Source organism: Pyxicephalus adspersus, chromosome 4 (genome assembly GCF_032062135.1).
Source record: "Pyxicephalus adspersus chromosome 4, UCB_Pads_2.0, whole genome shotgun sequence".
In the NCBI taxonomy this organism is placed as follows: domain Eukaryota; kingdom Metazoa; phylum Chordata; class Amphibia; order Anura; family Pyxicephalidae; genus Pyxicephalus; species Pyxicephalus adspersus.
In genome coordinates this window covers 54507919-54532166 of record NC_092861.1, presented here as the reverse complement: position 1 = coordinate 54532166, position 24248 = coordinate 54507919, and the positions used below count along the sequence as shown (strand labels likewise).

The window sequence follows — 24248 nt, the reverse complement described above, 5'->3', positions numbered from 1 at the left end:
ACGGCAACACTTTTATTCATCTACTTTGGGCCCCACCAATACAAGTATCAAATAGTGACAATGATCATGTGATCATTTAATTGATGTCCATTTATTTTCTGTCCAAGGGCAAAAGAGTACACCTTGATGCCCCCAGCACCAGTCTCATCAGGGTAAAAGCTGTGAATCAAAAATCAACCTATTTACTGATTCCTCAAGGAAGGTTCGACAGAACTGTCTGGTGCTACTCAAAAATGTCACAAGTGACAGCCAATCTGGCTGCACATGGAAGACTCGAAGGCTGAATTGACTTATTGAGTGGTGGTATATGTCATTATGAGAGTTTCCTAATTATATGAATTACTTTTTTCAACTATTGCTGTGTTTTTAGCCAATAAACACAGCTATAATACTGTTTTACTGTAGCCCAATAGACAAAGGTGTCCATAATATATTGTAAAATAGGCAAATAGTAAAACCATGCTTACCTGATGTCCTGCTCCTCTTTAATTAGCCCTGATCCATACTTTGAATGTAGGCTATGGCAGGAATGTTCATCCTCCAAGGTTCTGTAATTCCACAGGCAGATTAATATACACTGTATAATATATGCAAACAAGCACTTCTGTGCATTTATTTCTGTTTGAAAATTAGTAATGAATTAACACAATACTGAATACAAACTTTTCAAAAAACAAAAACTTCAAAATGCATTTTTTAAATGATCCATAATTAAACTCTCTTAAACCACACATTAGATTTATTTTTTAAAGATTTATTTAAATATATCTACAAAATCATTTCTGAGTGTATTAAGTCAATAGATCATTTAATAATCCAATTACTATAAATCCAAATTTAGTGGCAGAATCCCACAACAATAAGCAAAGATATCAGTCCCACGAGACTACGAGAGTCAAAAAAGCAAGTCAAACAGTATACTTGCTCATGCTGCTGAAATAAATTGTATGGGTACAACAAAATGAGTGTCTAAACAGTAAGGAGGGCTATGTAATACAGGCATAGAATTGCTCATAGAAGACTATGAAGTACAAGCAGAGTATCAATCCCTAACATATTAGGTAGATCTTTATAGACACATTGTACAGCAGATTATCACTCTCCAACATATAAGGAAGTGAATCCATTAAGGATCTGATCACGTCACAATGTTGCCCAACAGAGACTGGATGAGTCCCTCTTCAGAACTACTTTTCCATCCTGTGCAGCTGAGGATCCATCTCAATATTTGACATCATTAGGATTTCACAAGATCCTGATGTAGCCTGTGAATAAGTTTGTCATTTTTAATTTGTGTGAATGGAGCTATAACATCATATACCACGGGGCATTAGAAATTAGGTGTAACTGCGTAAGTTGCCTTAAGGAAGACCCTATGGTTACTTTAGTCTGCTTTTTATCCACTTTGATTTTTTAAATTAAAGAATAAGAAACTGTTTTAGGAAAAACAAAATTCATTGCAAAAAAAGGAAACAGTTTGGACCATTTGTCTATAATATATTTGTTAGAATTTTTTTTTTTAAGACTTTCAACAGTTCTTTTATAGACTGTAAGTTATGAGCACCTATGCATTTTACAAAGTCTTTTTTGAATAGATGATTTTAAAAGTAAGATCTATTCTTCACATGTTCCTAAACGTACCCAATTTTCTGAAATTCTTTTTTATAGGTGTCCCATACATATCGAATCTTCTGTACCCGAATGAATTTCACCTGTAAAGAGACATTTTCATTTTAAAGCTGTACAATTCTTGTCACCTGCATGAAAAAGTGACAAAAACTGACCAATCATTTTAAATGAGGGCAAAATGTATGGGTAAGTGTGAGATCCATGGATTTATATTTGTGATATATAATAATATATAACAGGTCTATAAAATGTCTTTGGTACTACATACTGGGGAGAAGTACAATACGCTAGCAATACAGAGAGTAATAAAACACACTACCATAGGCATGCATTACTAGCCATCAGCTTTTTACTAGCTATTGTTTAACTTTGTCAGGTCTTTCTTAAAATAGAGGTTTTCAATCAAAATAAAAACAATCATGTTGTAGCACATGATTATACATTTTTCTGGGCTGCACCTTCTGGTATTACAGCTTTCTATGCAAAGTACTTATTCAACCCAGAATAAGTATACTAGTAGCTACAAGGGAGGAAATCTACAATGTGAGTGCAGTGATTGCGAACATTATTTTTCTTTGTACTTTGAGCTTTAAGGTACGAGCTAAAAAGGGAACAATTGATTCTTTTTGCAAAAAAAACACTACTGATAGATGCTTCGCTCATCATTTACTGCATGTATTTCACTTACACCAAGGCAAAGGTCAGTAAATTCTAACTGCATTGTACAGATTTTGTTCAAGAGTGTTTTACTGCTCCTACCACTTAAAAAATTACATACATCTATATAAAAGTCTTAAAAAAAAGTGTTCAAGCACCTAGCAGTTACCACCTGTTACCACTTCTGGGTATTTATTGGCAAACACCTGACATTTGTGTAAGGTAAACCCAGCAATTTTTACCATAGATCTGAACATAACCTTAACATATATAGACAAGCTGTAATGGAGATGTGCATGGCCTTGAGTTAATCAAAAACATTGCCCTTGTGCTTGCAATTTTTACACAATTTTTAAAAATGTTTTAATATGAAAATAAGAGTTACATCTTTTTGATACAATTTTTAATATGTCTTTGGTGCAAAGGACTGGAAACAGAAACTGATGTTTGTTTGTGTCAGTGCATTTAAAAGCAAATTAACTGCCATGCAAAAATATATAAAAACTAACATTTACATGTTTGTTCTTAATAGTATTTTATTCCAATTTATTCTGATGGGACCCTCTATTTTATTGTGCAGCAGCCATATTAGGGCTGGCAGTATAGTGGACAGATTTGATGGGCCTGCGGCTGGCAATGACCCTTATCATACTGGAATTGACAGAATTTGTTGTCGCTTCCTGTTATGTCACATGCTAGGCTGGTCCAGGAGAGTTTGTGGTATAAATAGACAGAATGCAGACATAAAAATAAAGTCTCCCTCAAAAAAGGGGGTATATTTTGTTTGAAATTTCAGTTTGATTTGAACCTTACTTATTCACACATTGGCTTTTGAATCATCTGCTAGGTTAATGTCTGCTAGTATTTTGCACTCTGTACAGACATTCCTTCCTTCTTTAGGTCATGGTCATGAGTCTGGGAATTTGGTTTGGTGACCTTCTGTGGCCATTTTTATTAAGCGGTTATAGGGCTCGGACATTTGGATTGGAGGAAAGGATCAGGGTGGATCTTCCTATCTCACTGCAGTACAGTCCAGGAATTCCGACTCAACTGCCAGGTATGTCTGGGGCTGTCAGGGTGGGGCATTATGAGTCCCCGTCTCAATATGAGTGCAGAAAGAAAGCTGAAAGGAGCAGGACTGGGTAGCTCCATGCTGTTTTAGGGCATAAAGAAAACTGCAACATTTGATACTTGTAAGTACTAGGTCCAATCATGGGGTGACCACTTGGACGGTAGGAACCTATTTGCTGAAGTAAGCCTTTTTTTCAACTGGATTAAGCTGCTTTTGTTTTGTTATGCTGAATTGAAGCTGTTTGAGTTATGCTTGTCCCTCAATAAACACACTTTGAAAAGACCCCTCAGTGTTCTGCGATGTGCTAATCCCCCTAACTTCACACTTTATTTACTGCATTATTTGTTACACCTTTTGTACTAATCATCTCCATATTTATTGAAACGTTTTTACCTTTTCAGCATTTTTATATTGACCAAGAGTACGTGTATTTCTATAAAAATTTTAAATTTGGGAAGCATCCTTTTGTGAATTAGCACCCTGCTAAACACATGTACTAGTGCCACTGAAAACCATGGACTTGGAGGATTTACCACCAGAGAATGTTTCAGTGAATTCTAAATTCAGTGCTTTATACATGTATTTGAATTTAAATTGTATGCACAAGTAACATTTAATAATGATGTTTTATTAAGGAATATCTTATCCTGCTTAATACCCAACTGGATACTGTAATCTCACCTATGAATCTAATTGTTCATAAGTTTACTTTACTGTATACTGTAATAATGATTGGATACAATCTGGGCAGTCATCTTTCTAAAGTGTTGCATTATTCTATCAAGGTAATTTAAGGTTAACTTGCTGGCAAACAATGAGACTCCTATTACCTGCTCATGTTATGCCAAGATTTTCAGTTCATGTTAGTTTAAGCCAGGATAAAGCTATAAAGCTATAACCAGTCTCCTGTCACAATTATACTCATCAAAGTGAGCAACACTGTTATATAAGATTTGGTTAAATCTTTTTGTTAGATCTTAAAAAAACAGTCATAATTTGTACCTTTGAAATAAAGAAAAGGTATTTTCTGGCATGTTTTTGTGTTGCATATGCATTAGATAAAATTACAAATGCACAAATACACAATTGTTTCTAATCCACCCAGATCCCTTAAAAATACAAACCACACCAGACTGGCCACGCTTTACTATAATCAACTGTCATTTATTTTGAACAGTTGCAGAGAAATAGAGAAACAATCAAACATAATCTTTTTTTCTTTGTTCTCAAAACAACATACAATTTCAAATAATACATACAAATAAGTTATATTTAAAGCTATCTCCTTTGATAGTATAAAGAAAAACTTTATGGTATTTTTAAAGGTTTCTGTTCTCTTGGTTTAGAGTTAGTAGGCAATAATATGACCAACCCTACAAGTGAACTGATCTTTTTTATAATTATATCTTTTATTGCAGTTTAAAAATGATTAGTGCTACTAACTTTATTCGTGGCTAATCTGCTATTTTTAGTATGATATTGAAAGATCACACTGTAACTTACTTTTAGATCTGGTCTTCTGATAGCTCTATTTACTATGGAGTTTTCATCAGATATGACGGAACATGGTGACCCACTCAGTAAATCCTTATATTCATCTAGGGTAATCCAGCGTACCTTTTTCCTAGTGTATTTCTTCTTTGTATCCTAAAATAGTGGGAATTCAGATGGTGTAAAATTTCCAATGACTGGCCTCCCAACTAAACATTTCTCTACTTGGGAAATTTAAAATTTAGCAGAGTAAAAAGCCTTTGATAGATTGCAGTGCTACAAAGCACATTGTACTGTTGCACATGAAAATGGGAGAAAATACTTACAGTTGTTCTAAGTAAAACCACATTGGCTTTTTCCAAAGAGGAACGAACACAGTTTGACCACACACTCCACTCTGGCTTCCAATAAAAGAGCAAAAGAAGAATTCCTCCAGATACAAAGTAACCAATCACGCACAGGATAATGAAGGGGATACTCACTCTATAGCCAAATATTTCCTATTGTCAAAATACAAGTAGTAGAAGTAGAAGTACAAAAAAAATATTTAATTCATAGCAATACCAAATTCAGCAACAATCATAAATATAACAAAAGTAACATGTAACTGTGTCAAACAGTACTTATATCCATTCATACACATACAATAATTAGCTTTTAGAAAAGAAAAAAATTACCAGCTTCTAATTGTTAGCATAATTTAACATAAAAACTGTCTCAGATTACAGAGACGGTGGTTTTTAAACTAAGAAAGAGGCCAACTGGATAGTAAGCTGAATTTACATTAATCAGCCAAAACATTAAAACCATACCAGTGAAGTAAATAACATTGTGACAACCAATAAAACTGGGATATATTAGGAAGCAAGTGAATTTTCCGGTATATACAATTTCTTTATCATCATCAGATATACAGTCATCAAATGCTTATATACACGTTGACAGAATAAATTAAAGCATAGTAGTGTCAGTAAAATAGGAATATAATCTCCCTCCAAGGGAAGTTACTGGCAGAGGCTCTGAACTGTGGCAATACTTTTTTGGATATTGTTTTTACATCCTAACTATATATCACAATTGCCCACTCAAGGTTCAAACTAACTATACAAACTCTGTTAGATGTATTCACAATTATGTAATGTATTAGTCTGCCTGCCTGAATAATAATGCATTTACAGAGACATGCACTCATATTGCACTTTTTAATCTTGGGTACATTATACAGAGATCACATAATATGATTGTATTTTTGGCCTCTTTTTCATGGAGCACAGTTCTTAAAATATCTACCTATAAGCATGTTTTACATATTGATTTTATTATATTTTCATTTTAGAAGCATTCAACCTAGCCTTTGTAAATTCAGTAACTACTACTAAGCATTGATCATATAGGACAGATATACTATGACATTGGCATTGCATCTAATGGAGATGCATGAAATAAGCATTTACTTAAGGTATGATGGAAGTGTAAGGCCCTGCAAGTGGCATAGAGGTTCAAGGCATTGTTTGTAACAGACCAGAAGGAGGCAGTGTTTGTTGTAGAGAGAAATGAGGTAATTTATTCAATACATATGAGAAACATTGTAAGTGAAAGATAATAATTATACTATAGAAATTAGACATTGTATGTATAAGAAAGCACAAGAAACTATGAGTGAGAGAGGCATGTGGCAAGTTAGGTGAAGCATGTACAGGTAGTCCCCAGGTTAAATATGAGATAGGGACTGTAGGTTTTTTCTCAAGTTGAATTTGTATGTAAGTCAGAACAGGTACTCTATTTTAATAAATGTAATTAGGACAGAAGTTTGTCTCAACATATTATTAGGCAGCATGGTGTCAGTTACTGTATAAAATCCTCACTGTGAGTTAATAAAAAACAAAGCAAAAAATAAAAAAATAAAAACTTTATGGAGCCCAGACATTCATTAACTTCTGGAGCAAGCTGCCCTTTGATATGCAATGAGAAACAGCTGCAGAGTTTGTCTTGGTCATTAAAGAGTTACAAGAGGCTACAAAAAAGCTCACCCCTCTAAGATTACCCACAACTTCAGCTGTGTTTAGCAAAAGATTTCCTCTGCAAGTCATGCTAACCGCCCCCTCCCTCCTATCAAGTGAAAATAACCCAAAAATACCTACCTTTTCCTGAAAAAAATTAAGAAAAATATTTGACTCGAGTATAAACCTATGGCACAAAATGCAGCCATCAATGTTAATGAAAAATGCCAATAAAATAGTGTATTATTTTAAAACATTTTACCTAAAGGGAAAAAAGTGAGATCATGTGAGCTAGATATATATATCTTTTCCCCTGTTTTCACAGGGAAAAATATTTTATACTTTTGAGTTGGGTATGATGGGTCATTTGCTGTAAAATGATCTTATGTGCATTATTATTGGCCATCATTGAATAGAGCTGTGTTTTCATCTTAAGTGTTACTAACAGCTTGTCTTTGACAGCTCTAACTTGTCAATCCAGAGACAAATTTAGTTCCAGGACACATCATTGGGTGTTACTCGTGTATACAAAAATACTTTTTCTAGTGGTATTTTGAGGGGGAAAAAATATTGGTTTATTTTCAAGTTCCATCAGTACATTGGCAACTCAAGCTGGCTACTGGAAAATGATTTGCCTCAATATTTTCTCTGTAAAATACAAACCTGTACTTTTTGTGACCCTCTCCCTGACTTGTATGCTGTCGGTTACCCTGTATCATGAAATATCTGATTTCCCTGATTTTTCTTCCCTCAAATTTTGACATTTGTATGTAGTTTGGTTTGTTTTTGACAGGCAATTATGTGGTTTGCAAATATTCAATGTATTGTCGCATTTAGGTTTAAAATGAAGGATAAGAAGGAAGTGAAAAAGCAGGATTTTTTGGCATTTAGGTTTAAGCCAAGTTTCCCTCTGTTTAATACTTATAGGTTTGGTCACATTACCACTGCAGGTTTCTAGTGCTTGGCGTTCTGACAGCATCAAACACTGTATGTTCTCTGTACTAATGACTATTTCAGACTTGTGGTTGACCATAATGTTCTACTGTAGGCTTAACAGCACTCCCCACAGCTCCCATTAAGCTGAATTGGAGCAGTTGGAAACCACCTTGTGTACACATTTACACATGGCTGCGATTGTGGGTGCAGTGCAGTTCCTGGAAGAGATAAGTTGTTTCTGCTAGCACTGTTGCTTTTCCTCCTCTAGTGGAAGAACCACACTGCAAAGAGGATAAGATTACAGTATGCATTATAACACTTAGAGTTATAGAGTTATTTTGAGATGAGTTCAAAAAGATGACAGTCATGTGGCTAAAATAGTCTTCTTTTGTGTTAAAGCATGTAACCCATTGGGTATAAGGTACTACAGGTAACAGAGAGGCATAAATCAGGTAATGTGTTTAATAGGGAGGCGTGGGTAAGATACTACATGTAGTAAAGAGACATGAGGTCCTAAGTAGTAGAGAGGCATAAAGAACTGCAAATTATGGAGTCATGAGACAAAAAGTGTAACAGAACGGCATAACTCACTTCCTGTGCTTGCAACACTTTCTGCATGTGCACTCTCTCCATCACTTTATGTTGAAAGGGTTATTTCAGGAATATGAAGAGGCTATCCTTGGAGTATGGCTACCACCCCACTGCATTCTTCTCATGGAAACCAAGAGAAGGACTTGCTTTTATTATTATTATTATTATTAATATTAATAATAATAATAAACAGGATTTATATAGAGCCAACATATTACGTAGCGCTGTACAATAAATAGGAGTTGCAAATGACAGACGAATACAGTGACACAGAAGGAGAGGAGCCTGCCCCGAAGAGCTTACAATCTACTTACTTCATTTCATCATCATGCTCTTCTTTCACCTGACACTTAAGGTTATGGGCAGTCCCTCGGTTTCTTTACTTTTAGGTGACTCCTGAATTTTAGGTGATAATGTCAGAATCCGCAACTACCTCACTGAGCAATTTCACCAAAAGGCTGCAGGGTCAGGCACAGAGGAGAAGCCTGCAAGGCAAGGGTAAGTAAATGCTTTTTTTATTCCCCCAAAAACCCAAAGCTCTCCCAGTTCTCCTGGCGGTAGCCTCACTTCAAGGTTTTGTTTCAAGCTAATACACCTTTGTGTATAAGATAAGTGTATATAATACATTTTGTGTAATATTCCTTCCAATATGTATGGGATTATAGATCATTATATGTTATGTAAATGTGGTAAAGGGAGTACTGTGGTAATTATAAGGTGTTAGGTCCAACAATTGTTCTATCTATGTCATTTGGAAGCTGTCACCTTTTGATATGCATGTCCTTCAAGTCTTTGTTGTTTGGATTTATTGCAAGTGCTTCACTCTTATGTACGCTTTCTTTGGCCTTACTTTCAAATTCTTTTGATTCATTGCAGAAATTCTTACAGTTAAGAATAGGAGTTCTGTGTTTTTTGTTACATGGTTACCAGTTTTCTTTATTTTTGGTATGGCCAGATAACATTTTAGTTTGAAAACAATAATAAAACAATACATTGTACATTATTGGTTGATAACACTATGATTCATAACGCTCTTTGCTTAGCAGTTTCGGGGAAGGCAGAAGCAAACATGGTGATTAAACCCTTTTCTTTCTTTTTTTAGCGCTATCTAAAATGCTGGTCTGCAGACCACAGAGATAAATTGCTGTTCAAACAAGTCATTGTTGTAATGCAATGTTATATACACAGCAACAAAGATAAAACATGTTAGATAAAATAAATATAACTATATGAATAAAAGCCTATAATGCTGATCCAATTTGTGAAAAAGTCCTTTTGTCATTGAAGAAAAGAAGGTAAACCCACAGCAACCCCACATTTGTATGCACTTACACATCATACTTTTGACATTTAGGCTGTTTATGGCACCAGAATTCCCACCCCATTGCAGTCTTAACCCTATAAAGGAGGTAGTAGAGTTTTTATAAGGTGTTACTCTAACAAATATAGTACAGGACTGTATGTAGTATAGCGATGTGAGGGATTCCAAAACAGGGGGCAAAGTTCAAAGGTGTCTACTTTACAATTTCACTATACACATCAGATTTGCTGGTAAAGTTATGCAACCATTGCTGGCAAACCTTGATTTAGAGTTCGACAACAAAATCCACTGCTAGTTCCTAAATCATTCACAACAATTTGTTCATACACTGGATACAGTAAGCTATAATTACCAGTAACTGATAAATCATATTTCATGTTTAATTAGTAAAGAATAGACTAAACAATAAAAAGATGTTTACTCCTAAATTGTACACTTGACTGCCAATGATCAGTAGTTGTTATATATAAATACAGTGCATTGACGACAGTGACAGGGACACAAATTCAGAACTGTTGATACCAAAATGTATAAGGACTAGAGGCAAACAACAGTTTCAGGGATAGGGACACAATGTGCTGCTTAGAAGTGTGTATAACACATATGTACAGACCAGCCTTTCTCAATATTTTTAACATGGGTGAACCCTTAGATTAACTTTCAAGTCCTTAAAGAATCTCCACTATAATTACAATATCTATGGTACTCAGTATATTAGCAAGGTTGTCTTTGGAAAGAATGCCTCTTACATTGCTGGCCAGTAAAAATGTCACCATTATAGATACCCAAAAAGATCATTGAGCTGACCTGAGAGGCACAAATTTCCTACGGAACCCCAAGCAACCTCTGGAGTAACTATAGCTGAGAAACACAGTATAGAATGTTAACAGACACAAGGTAAAGCAGAAATTACAGCATCAGTTGGTAGCCTAGCAGCACTGTAACAAAGTAAATATCCACTTTCCTTGATGTCTATTGTGGGAAATTTCGATTTCATAATCTACATTTTTAAAAATGCAGATTTGTCAGGTGAAGAAAACTTTACCCACTGTAACAAATGCATGAATTTAAAATCAGGTTTTCTAGATTAGGTGCCAATATTACGTAAGGAGTATGCTGGTGGAACCTGTCTTATATAAACTTTGAACACTTAACTGACTGGTGTTCTCTTCACTATTAAAATGTGTGGTGTCATCTTGCCAATATTACAAAAGCTCTCTAAGGTCCTCTGAATGACTATTTAAAATCAATGATTCCACTGGAAAATATTCTACAAATGGTGTAGATTTCAAATGAAAGACAGTTTGGCCAGGAATAGCCAACTCAGCAAAATTTGACTATTTGATGCTAAAAGAAGTCTCAAAGCACACCAATGTGTGATTCTGCACATCAAGATTGGAATCTGCAGCTAACTCCTATGCCAAATTCATGTATCTTTAATCCAAATCTAAAAGATGTTGCACTATTACAATCTACATGAGAAGGGTAGCAGCCCTTCAGCCTTAAATCCTTTGCTGACCAAAACGAGCCATAGAGGTAGCACAGATTCATAGTTTGCTATTAAACATAAAAGACCTGGAACAATGTTCCAGGTTTGCTGGATCACCCATCGTCACTGATAAAAGTGTCTCCAGCCTTGGAGAGCTTTATTAAATCAGGCTCAATACATCAAAGATTTGAACTAGTGGGAACAATCCCAGTAGGTAATTGCAAACCCTGTCACCAGTCTCCAAATAGATTTGGTAAAGTGTATAAACCTTTAGGTTGCAATATAACTGGAATATTCCTTTCAATACCTGACCTAATTTCAATACCGTTGCCAAAGATATTAACTTTGTGACAGATGGCCTCACATTCTTATCAAGCACACTGGTGTACTGAACTACTGGACCTATTTAGATAATATTGAGCACTTTCAGTATATATAACAATTGATGTCAGGCAGTTAGGTGTTCAGAGCCTATGGTGCTTGGGCAAGTATTAATACTATGTCACTAACACAATCCATGTTGCCTACTAAATAATTAAAAAAAAACATTTTGCACATGCTAGAAGAAATGGAAATGAACACTGCACTGTTCAGTCACTATGTGAACATTGAGTATGTGTGAACCTTAAATACTGCTTTAGGTGTACCAGTATATCAGTGAATACCAGTTCAGTAAACACTGGTCTAGTGCTTTATTGACTGTACCCAGAACAGAAATGATATTCTCCCTGTTAAGTTGAAGATCATTTTTTGCCTCTCCTTTTTTAATTCCAACTACCTTTTTTCTGAAAACTATAGCATAGTACTGACTATACTTGTTAGCCTACTGCTAAATTACTGGGAAATAAGCTAGTCAGCAATTAAAGACAATTTTACCTGAAAACCAAGCAGCATGTATAATTTATTTCAATAACTCTTTATTTACATTGATGTAGCCGTTTATTTAGTACATACATTTTACCTAATAATGCAATGGCTTATAGGGGATAGGGCATGTATTTACCAAGCATACAATGTATTGTAATTCAATATACCTACATATTTCTGAGCAATATTCATAATTTGAATTATATAAGAAAAGTAAACCAAAAAATGTTTAAACATTTGAGAAAACTGTTTTATATCATTTTTATAATTGCCCCCATTCTGTATTTGTTTTATTATGTATTTATTAAAAATTGTATGAAAAATGTTAAATCATTCTTTCCATGTATTTTTTAAATTGGTCCATTTGCAAATATTGTTAAATAATACATAACTTTTTGCAGCAAAGAATAAGATAAGGTGGCAGAGAAACTCACCATTTCATTCTCTTCCCCCTTATTAATAATTGCATGGTGGTCTTCAGGGAATTTTGACTTCATCTTTCAGGATAGATGTTGCCTCAAACAATGAAAATCCAGACAGTGAAAAGGATGAAGTTTCCTATTTATAACCTCATCCAGTGACTATTTTTCTTTATCTTCCTATGTATTGTGCACACCTCTTTAATTAATTCTAAGGAATGCCTCGCTACAGATCTATTGCATCTATGTGGATTGCGAAAGTCACTTCCCTAACAAAGGTGTTTATTTTACAGTTAATGCGAAAGATGTACCTACCCAGCCACTGTATCACATGTTCTAGACATGTACATAGCACCAGTACAATACCTTGTGTACATATGTGTGCAAATAACTGTAAACTGTGTTACAGTGGGTTTTCAGATGTTGGGGTTCATTTTGTCATAATGGTGCAACTGTCAAATAATTTCCAAGGAAGCTGCAATTGTTTCTTAGTGTTAAAGAAAGATGACTGCTTAGTGAAAGTATGACCAGTGTCCGTGGCTTTTCTTGATCATACAAACAGGCCAGGTATAATGATTAAACTCTAGTTCTTTTTCTTCAGTGGAAATAAATTCCTTTAGTGTACACTTCTGACACAGAATGGCAGCAGTCACCTGTAACTTGGCATCAGTTTCTGTCAGTCTATTGTAAATATTAAACTTTTTAAAGTGCATGTCATGCCAAAACATTTTGAAAACTTCAGGTTTTTCCTGCTACCTGGGGCTCCATTAGTGATTACCTATCATTTTCTGTCCCAATATTTCTACTCCATATGAACTAAGGAAAAATCTGCAAAATGGACACAAACACATTACAAAGGAAGTGTGTGTGCATGCTTTGTTGCTTACTAGCTTGTTCTGTAAAAAGACCTGTCTATATGCAGCTGGCTGTAAATAGGTAATAGGGAATTTAGTTGAAAATTGCCGTTTTTGATTTGATTTGATGTAGGGACACACTGGAGGATTTAGCTGATAATATGCTATGCTACACTTATGATGTGTTCTTACATCTTTAGGGGCACTGTGCTACCTACAGGCATACCTTCAGTGTAATAATTGCATATATAGCTATGGTGGAGCTCTTGGACCTGGAGGATTAAAGTAAGGGCCACACCTTACGCTGGGGCCTCAACAAAACACTGTGGCTTCCACATATATTTGCATACTACATACACTTCTACACTAGTTAGCAGTAGGCTAACTAGTGTAGAATGTGCTTTGTCGTTGACCAGCTGGCAAATATGTTGAAATATTTTTGTATTATTTGGGTTTCTTTCTGACTTGTTGTGCCCACTTCCTAAATAATATACAATAAAAAATACCTGTTTCTTCCCCCATTGCCATTTCTAACTTTTATGTTTAAACACCCTATATTCATTTTCTGATGTTTTATTACTGTGTGTGGCATGAACCTATATTCCACATTGTATCAGATCCCTGATCAGCTGGCTCTGACATACATATAAGTTTCATAAAGATGGCTTGATGACATTTTACATATAACTTCATCCAGGACAGTGAGAACAAACTGGGTAGAAGGAAATATAAATCCCACCTAATGTTTAGAAGATGACAGATAAGTGCTATCATATGAATTGTTATTCTTTAAGGTTTGTTATGGAAATGCATGCCTGTCATTCATGTAAATTGTGAGCTTATTGTTGGAACTGTGAAGGAGACGACACATTATTAACTTTGAGAGAAGTGCAGGCACCTCTGTGCATTATTAAACCGCATGATTCATGTCTCAACAGAAAGTTAATAAATTCTCACTGTGACCTTTTGGAGTAAAATTATCTTGTATATGGTGGACTTATTGCAAAAGTCTTCTCTTGGGAATATGTATGCCAGTGGGCAATGCTACACTGCACAATGTATCATCTGTGGAAGAAACTGAAGATATGCTTTTTGTGAGTTATTCCAGTGAATCAGGAATATGATTCAGCACTGCTACAGAGAACAGTATCACCTATACAAGTCACAGTATATACTTGAATATAGGGCCAAGCCGAATATCAATCCAAAAACAACCAAACCAAAACAAGAAAAATTATATTGACTTGAGTATAAACCTTGGGCACAAAATGTGGCCATTATTGTTAACATGAGTATTCAATAGAAATCTCAATAAAATTACATTAATAAATGTTATTATTACATTTTTAAAATGAATATGAATTAAAGTGACATGGGCTGTGTTTTATCATATATTTATTCTTTATATTTTTATATTTGGCTCCCTAGTAGGTAAGAAACTTTTGAGGTTAGGATACTAGGAAGGTTAGGCAGCAGATGGGGAGGGGGTTAGGCACCGGGCAGAAGGAGGTTAAGTATAGAGCAGGGTTTTGGGGTAAAGTTAGGCAGCACTATAGGGTTTTAGGTAACAAAACTTGACCCATGGCTCTTTCCCCTACATGCAGCACTATTCAGTACACAGGTGTATCCCTGAGTGCTGTAACCAATATAAAACCTCTATTTATGGCTGACAAACACCAGATCAATTTCGATTGGTTGTAAAGGGTCACTGCACTTGCAAGAAGACTATGACTAAAATAAATTCCTATGGCTGTCTATTTCAATAGTATAAAAATTATTTTTATTAATTCAGAAGGTTGGATATATAATTTCTTCTACATTTCTATGCAGATCAATATCTCTCCAGAAATCTGACAAAAACAGCACATAAGAGATTTGTACTAGAAGGATCTCTCTATGTCTACAAAGTCTTCACCCTGTCTGTGAGCAGTCTATTACATATTGTACATTGACACCCATGCATGAACGGTATATATGCAGGTGGTGTGATAAATAGGGATGAACGGGAAGGCCTCTGACAGTCTCGAGAAAATTTCCTCGAACTTCTGGTGGGTTCGCGGAATTTCGGCGAAGTGAAACATTAGGACATTGAGAAAGGGTAAACTCAACCCACTAGCAACAGTCTCTGCTGTCAAAAATGCAGGAGAATGCATTGCTATTTATTGTACGCACCCCTATTTAATTTATATAGCTGCATAATTTGTTTATGCTATAAAAATCCTGTTTATTAATAATATTAATTGCTAGCTGGCATCATGACCTGGATGGCATGTGTTAGGAATGCCACCCATAAAGTTGTGGAGAAGTAGCGCAGTGACATTAGGCAAAAGGATGGAGGACCAGAGACGGAGCGTGGGTCAGCGAGAGCAGTAGCAGTGTGTGGCCTCTGGTCAGCTATCGCCAGGGAGACCGCATTGGTAAGAGTCATGGAGAGCTGGGTGTAGTGCATCATCATTGTCACCAAGAAGTGCACAATTTTAGTGAACAGAGTACTGACAGGTGGCAGCAGCAATAGCAGGAGGAAGAGACGGAGTGGGGATCGCATTGGTAACTGGCATCTCGAGCCGGATGTAGTGCATAATCAATGCCACCCAGAAGTGTGTAATACAATTTTAGTGAATGGAGTACTGACAGGCGGCAGTAGCAGCAGCAGGAGGTGGTTGGCCCTCGAACAGAGGGAGGACCGCATTGGTAACTGGCATCTAGAGCTTGGTGTATTGCATCATCAATGCCACTCAGAAAAGTACAATTTTAGTGAATGGAGTACTGACAGGCGGCAGCAGCGAGAGCAGGTGGTGGGCCCCGAGAAGGAGTGTGAACCACATTGGTAACTGACATCTAGAGCTAGGTGTAGTGCATTGTCAATGCCACCCAGAACAGTGTAATAAAATATTTGTGAATGGAGTACTGACAGGCAGCAGCAACAGCAGGAGGAGGAGGTGGTGGGCCCTGAAAAGGAGCGTGGACTGCATTGGTAACTGACATTTAGAGCTGGGTGTAGTGCATCGTCAATGCCACCCCGAAGTTTGTAATACAATTTAGGTGAACAGAGTACTGAGAGGCGGAGCATCAGCAGCAGGAGGAGGAGGAGGTGGTGGGCCCTGAGACAGAGCGTGGAGCGCATTGGTAACTGACATCTAGAGCTGGGTGTAGTGCATCGTCAATGCCACCCAAAAGTGTGTAATACAATTTAAGTGAATGGAGTACTGACAGGTGGCAGCAACAGCAGCAGGAGGAGGCGGTAGGCCCTGAGAAGGAGTGTGGAGCGCATTGGTAACGGACATGTAGAGCTGGGTGTAGTGCATCGTCAATGCCACCCAGAACAGTGCAATACAACATTTGTGAATGGAGTACTGACAGGCGGTAGCAACAGCAGGGGGAGGAGGCGGTAGGCCCCGAGAAGGAGCATGGACTGCATTGGTAACTAACATCTAGAGCTGGGTGTAGTGCATCGTCAATACCACCCCAAAGTGTGTAGAATGATTTAGGTGAATAGAGTAACGACAGACAGCAGCAACAGCAGCAGCAGGAGGGCCCTGAGAAGGAGCATGGTAACTGACATCAAAAGCTGGGTGTAGTGCATGGTCAATCAGAATGTTATTATTATTATTATTATTATTATTAATAAACAAGATTTATATAGCGCCAACATATTACGCAGCGCTGTACAATAAATAGAGGTTGCAAATGACAGACTAATATTGACAGTGATACAGGAGTAGAGGACCCTGCCCTGAAGAGCTTACAATCTAGTAGGTGGGGGAATTTACACACAATAGGAGGGGGATATGTAGTGGTGGGAAATAGTGATGGTTTGAAAAGACAGAAGAAGATGGGTTGATGGAGCTCAGATTACTGTGCTCCCTAACCTGGCCAATTCCACCTTACAAAAGAAAAGATTACTCCACCCACTTTTAGACCGTAATAAAACGCACAAGACGACATACAAATGGAGTCATTTCTTCCATCTGCTAATCTGCAAAGGCTCCACGACTTTTTCCTTACACTCCCACGACCAGCTAATGGAACTTTTTCGATTCCTGAATACGGAGGTATTCAAAGTTCCTGACTGTCTGGCGTTCCCGCGGAGTCCGGTGACAGCTGGGCTAGCCCCACAAAGATGTAGAAGACAACATGTGCGCTCTTCCTTCCAGATTTGCCACTGCCTGACCCATCCAGCCAAGAAATGATGAGGACTGACCAGTTTCCCTCACCTGTTTGGCGCTAGAAGTGATTTTTTGTCTATTGATTTTTTTGTTAGATTTTACTCTTTTGGATTTTTTGCAATCATTCTCCTAACGGACCCATTTTTGCACCTCATACAGGAGATCCTTTCTTTTTTTTTTATTTATGTTTCTCATAAGCTCATGTATGTTAATGTTTACCAATGACTGCAGTGTTTAGTGTTTCCCTATTGAGATGTAGCTTCACTGAGAGACACTCATTTCTAATTCTGGCTAGCGCCTCCCTGGACCGCGTGGAGACGCAGACTGTGGGAACACTGTAGAGAGAGGTGAGAAGCTTCTTTCAGGGTACTCAAGCAACCCTTTCACCCTTAGGCCGTCCCAAGGCTCGGATAGCGACTCTGAGGCGCTTTATCCAGAGGCAGATCCCCTTGCCTTCCCCTGGTCTTCTCTACACATGTCCCAGCCACATCACAGCAGCCCTGAAAGCACAACAAAGAGAATGGCAATGCAGCCTTCTTCACTATCCAAATACAGTGCCCCAGTTGCACCTTCTATGCCAACCACCAGCTTTGCATGCCAACATGGTGATCCACTCAAATGCTGGCGCATTCTCTGCTACCTCCATCATACATCAGGCCTTCTATGTTGATCTCAACGCTATTCTGCACACACTATCCACTAAAGCAGATAGTGAAAATCTGGCAGCCAGATTGGAGGGAGCTGTAAGAAATTCGCCAACATACCTCTACCTTGGATACCAGGGTGACATCCTTGCAATCTGACTCCAACACGCTGGCAACTCGCTTGCAAGTTATGGAGGACTCCCACAAAAAGCTACAAAGTTCTGTGACCTCCCTTATGTTACAGGTAGAGGACCAAGAAAACCGCCAAAGGCGTAATCTTTTGCAGATTACAGGCCTCCCGGAAGCAACTGCTGGCCCAGATCTTAAGGCCACAGTGACAGCCATATTCAATATCCTCCTTGGGAAGCCACCCACATCCCCGGTTGAAATTGACCGCGTGCACAGGGCCCAAGGTCCAGGAAGACTAGACTCTGAATCGCCCCGTGATGTCATTTGCAGGGTCCACTTTTATACAATAAAGGAGGAAATCCTTAAAAAAGCCTGGTTTCAAGGAACCTTGGACTTTCCCTATTGGACCATGTGGCTATTGAACTAGTTCTGAATATCTCAGATTGAACAGGGGGAGATAGATTGTGGCATTTGAATGAGAGTCTACTATTAAAACCTTTAGTGACAGCTGATCTAACCACGCAATTGTCATTATATTTTAATGAGAATATCACTCCAAACTCCCACCCTATTATGGTATAGGCAGCACACAAACCCTTTGTCAGAGGTATCTTAATCAAATATGGGGTGTGTAAAAAAGGGGAAAGGAAAGCCCAAACAGTGAAATTGCTTCAAGAAATTCACGATCTTGAGTTGGCTCATAAACGAAATGTATCTGGAGATGTTGCGTTAAAATTACAGCAGGCCACAGAGCAGTTGCAAACTCTATGTTAGGCAAGGCCAAAGAAACTTTGACTAAATACTGCAGATTGTTTTTCGAATTCGGCAATAAATGTAGCAGGAGTTTGGCTAATACCCTGCACGTGCAAAGAGCTACAATGTACATCCATAAGATTGCAGACACTGTGGGAAATTTGCAACATATACCAAGTAACATCTCTAATACATTCCGTGAATTTTAGGAACGTCTTTATAATTTAAAATCTCCCCAATGACCATCTACAGCTGGGTCTCAGACTGATTTGATATTGGACTATTTGGTCTTTACTAGAATGCCATTCATTCCCGATCAACATCGACAATCTCTGGAAAGGCCTATCTCCCCAGAGGAGCTCTCCTGGGCAATAAAAACGTTGGCGACTGGGAAAGCAGAGGGCCGAAATTAAAAACTTAGATTAAGTCGTGGGCCAAACTTGAAATTTATTGAAAAAACAATTAATCTAATTGATCTAATCAATCTATTGCATATTACTGCACGCTTAATAGACATGAGTGATGCCGCTACTACAATTCCCAGCATCACTTGTGTCTATAAAATGTGGGGCCAGGCATAGGCAGAGAGGCCGCTGGTCTAGAGATGCAGGTGATTCCGGGACCCTATTGGACCATGTGGCTATTGAACTAGTTCTGAATATCTCAGATTGAACAGGGGGAGATAGATTGTGGCATTTGAATGAGAGTCTACTATTAGATCCTTTAGTGACAGCTGATCTAACCACGCAATTGTCAATATATTTTAATGAGAATATCACTCCAAACTCCCATCCTGGTATGGTATGGGCAGCACACAAACCCTTTGTCAGAGGTATCCTAATCAAATATGGGGCGTGTAAAAAAAAGGGGAAAGGAAAGCCCAAACATTCCGTGAATTTTAGGAACGTCTTTATAATTTAAAATCTCCCCAATGACCATCTACAGCTGGGTCTCAGACTGATTCGATATTGGACTATTTGGTCTTTACTAGAATGCCATTCATTCCCTATCAACATCGACAATCTCTGGAAAGGCCTATCTCCCCAGAGGAGCTCTCCTGGGCAATAAAAATGTTGGCGACTGGGAAAGCAGAGGGCCGAAATTAAAAACTTAGATTAAGTCATGGGCCAAACTTGAAATTTATTGAAAATACAATATATCTAATTGATCCAATCAATCTATTGCATATTACTGCACGCTTAATAGACACGAGTGATGCTGCTACTACAATTCCCAGCATCACTTGTGTCTATAAAATGTGGGGCCAGGCATAGGCAGAGAGGCCGCTGGTCTAGAGATGCAGGTGATTCCGGGAATTGTAGTAGCAGCATTGTACTTGCGTCTATAATACAGCAGCTTAATATAAATTGCAGCTGACCCGCCGTTACTACGGATTGCAGTAGCCGGTGGGCCAGCTGCAATTTATATTAAGAATTCTTTTGGGGGCAAAAAAAAAAAAGACGTGACTCGCCAGAGTTTGACACCCCTGCCCTATTGGCTTGGGAGACAAAATGGTTTTGCGTATACTTGCTCTGTACTCATTACCATCGGAGAGAGTGAAGGTTAATGGCGTTCTCTTGGGCCCATCTCACCCCTATATTTATACTTACGTTGGAACCTCTCTTGCGTAGGATTAGACAGAACTCTAATATTCAAGGCTTTCCACTCATTGGTAACTCCTGTAAAGGCAGCTACTTTCGTGGACCATCTACTTTTTTATATTATCTCAACGGTAACCTCTCTGCCTAATCTTATAGAAGAACTCTGGCATTATGGTGCTTTATCCAGTTTTAAAGTTAACTATCATAAAATCGGAGGCTCTTAACATCTCCCTCCCACAATCTACCTGTCAAATCCTTAAGGGGTCCTTCCCTTTCGTTGGTCTCCTGACTCGATTATGTATTTAGGTTAACGGATCTGTAGAGACTTGAGTAGAGTATATTGCTTTGAACTTTCTTCTCCTGCTGAGCAGCTTTAAAAATGAACTCTCACAATGGCATTTAAAATTGCTGTCATGGGTTGGTAGATGCAATGCAATTAAGATAGTACTCCTACCCAAACTGCTGTATGTGATACAAGCATTACCAATTAAGATTCCAGCTCTGTTTTTCCGTAATTTGAAAGCAATATTTACACAATTTGTATGGGCACACAAGAAACCTAGACTGAGTTTTCAGATCCTTTGACTATCAAAGAGCCAGGGGAGAGTGGGGGTGACAGATCCTTCTCTATACTACACTGCAACCCATCTAGGCAGGGTGGTTGAGTGGTTCCGACAGGCCGAGACAAAGCATTGGATTATGATTGAACAGGCAATTGCGGGGATCACGTTGACTGTTTTACCATGGGGAGGTGCTACTGCCCCCCCCCCCCCCATGCAGAGGTCACCCTACGATTTAAGTCACCCTGGAGGTTTTCATCCACTTCACGAAAAATCTCCCCTTCGCTATCCCCTCCTACACTGGGTATTGGAAGTGCCCATTTCCCACCTGGACTGGTGCATCCTAAAATTAGCAGGGTAGCCAACCAAGGTCCGCTAGATGTTAACTTCTTTCTGCAGAGGGCGTTCTGGCCCACCCTTATGGAGATAAGCTCGGATCCCCCTATATGCAACACTGGGCTTTTGGAGAAAAAGCTTCACTATTTTATACATTCTCTGCCCCCTCTGACTGAATATCATAGATCGTTCACAGAATTTGAAGACTTATGCTCCGAATGAGGTCCAGTCAGACACCTGACCTCTTATCTGTATTCCATCCTAAATACACCTGAATCAGATTTTACACCCCCCTATTTGGTGAGATGGGCTCAGGATTTAAGTATTGACCTCTTGCAGTCTGAAAAAGACCAAGTTTTATCCATAGCTCAATCCTCTGTCAGCTCTGCGTACCAGGAAACCGGCTAAAAAATTTTAACTAGATGGTATAGTGTGCTGTCCCGGATACATTACATCTTTCAGAGGCCTCAGACACCTGTTGGAGGTGTTGTGAGGAGCGGGGTACCTTTTTGCACGTTTTTTGGGAATGCCCGAGGAATCGTCCATTCTGGGAGAAAGTACATAGGCTTCTCTCACGATTCACAGATTTTCCATCACATCACTATCTCACAATGGATGCAATGAGTCAATGAGATATATATCATGGAAGATTTGACTGCCTCTATAAAAGGCACGTAAGACAGGAGATGGTTTTGCTGGGTTTTGTTATGAGACTCACCCGACTATTTGGCCGCTCTCCAAGCTAATGCATAAGCTTCAACATTATATGTTGGGTCCATAATTGTTTAACATACCAGCCCTCTGGTTTCAATATGTTATGCAGGTACTGTTACTTTACTGTTCAGATGCTATCATTCCAACACTGAGTTCCTTGTACTCTATATCCCTTTCCACCTTATCCTGCCCCCAACCATAATTGTCCTTCCCTACCTTCCCAATAGTTATTATTCCTTAACTATCTTCAACTAAAATGTGAGGACAGGACTGGAAATTTTTAGTGTGTATTCAGGTGATATTGTCTATGGGCTTGAATATGTCAGACTTCTCTAAACTGTTGTTTTTCTATGATCATGGAGAAAAAGGATAATGTTTTTTTACCCTTCTGACTTTTGTTTAATGTTTACTACACAATTGTTATGTTTATGATTATTGTACTGTTTTGTGAATCCTAACGTCCTTGAAACGTATTAAAGCTCAATAAAGTTTAAATTAAAAAAATTAAGTTTAAATTAAAAAAAAAAGCTTGGAAAAAACATTAGTTCTATATCCTGTGTAAAAAATACGTATGTAATGGAGGAGATTTTCTTTTCTTTTTCTACATTCCTGTGTTAAGATTGAATCAGTGAGACTGTCACATATCTTATAGATAGAAGGGCTGTGAAATATGTCTTTTATGTATTCCGCAAGTAGATTTATCTTTTATTACACCCTGCCCCTTTAGCCTAACCTTGCCATATTTTTTCTTCTCAATGGTCCCCAAACCATTCACAGTTCTAACAATGTCCCAGAGAGTCAAAATCTTAGACCATTATCCATGCCATCCCTGGGTGATGACTGAACAAAGTTTGCTCCACTAATCTGGAGAGAAAAGTAAAACAAGGGAGTGTACTATGATCTCTGCAAGAGGTAATAAATATATGAAATCTGCTGCAGTTACAGAATTCATATACTGCATACATGAAGTTAGTATAAAAACTATATATATAGCAAGGTCACTTTACGGCTCCTGCCCATGTGTATTGGTCAAAACATACCAAACAAGGAATCTTCCGTCACAGGGGTTGGTTTTCTCAACGGAGCCCATGGTTTTCTCAACAAAAGTTTATAAACAAAATAATATACAGCCAATTGGCTAGCATAAACAAATTGTCCTTTTTTCATTTCATCAAAACAGACAGACAGGCCACAGCCAGTCTATCCTACAGCCACAGCTCCTGCCTAGCACAGGTGTTCTAAATAGGCTTCTAGGCCTTTAAAAGATGTGGGACTTAAAAGTGGGAAACCCTACTGTTGCAGATTCCCAATAAAACAAACCCATGAACAGAAATTCTGAATAACCAGCAGGAGGAACTTACAGGTTCCCTGCAGACACAACATTGCTGGTTTTACCCCAGAGACCCCACATATCTGCCATCCAGCACTTTGCCTAGGGACATGGGTGACATTTTTGACACTGTGTTACAATATATTACTTGATAATCATATGAACATTGTTGAAAATATGTTGATAAATTTAGAAGAACTGGGTTGCTCAATGAGCCTCAAGCTGGATTTCCCCCACTCTTATTTAGACTACTTCCTTGAGAACTTGGGTGCCAGGAGCAAAGAGCATAGCGAGTTGTTTTTATCAGCATATCAAAAAAAAGAAAGGAGGTACCAGGGCACTGGAATGTTAGCATGATTTCAAGTTTTGAAGGACAGCAAAAACACAATTGAGTGCCCATTTCTTAATGCTGTTTCATTCTAATTTATAAATTTTTACTGGTTCTGTTTTGAATGTTTGTCTTGAAAATTTACAATGGTGATGATTCAAAAAATTAAAAGATGTAAGTCATATAAACATTAAAAAAATCACAAATTTTACCTGTGATCAGAGCATTTTTTTTACATTTTTTTCTGTACGTTTTGTGGGAAAACCTTATGTTTGGGATGGGAAAAATTGATGTTATTTTTTTAACCTCCCTAGCGGTAACCCTGAGTGTGACTCGGGGTAGAAAAAAGTTGCTGAAAGCG

The 24248-nt window shown here is 37.9% G+C and overlaps 1 protein-coding gene across 1 annotated transcript in view; it reads right to left on the bottom strand.

The window, feature by feature from the left end:
- Nucleotides 1-12550, bottom strand: part of LOC140329763 (probable cation-transporting ATPase 13A4) — a 30914-nt gene extending 18364 nt beyond the window's left edge. The window contains exons 1-5 of the mRNA XM_072410153.1: nucleotides 12488-12550; nucleotides 5176-5349; nucleotides 4862-5005; nucleotides 1642-1712; nucleotides 468-548 (exon numbers count right to left, since the gene is read on the bottom strand). Coding sequence (XP_072266254.1) covers nucleotides 468-548; nucleotides 1642-1712; nucleotides 4862-5005; nucleotides 5176-5349; nucleotides 12488-12550 — 533 coding nt within the window. The remainder of the gene's footprint in view (nucleotides 1-467; nucleotides 549-1641; nucleotides 1713-4861; nucleotides 5006-5175; nucleotides 5350-12487) is intronic.
- Between the last annotated feature and the right edge of the window lie 11698 nt (nucleotides 12551-24248).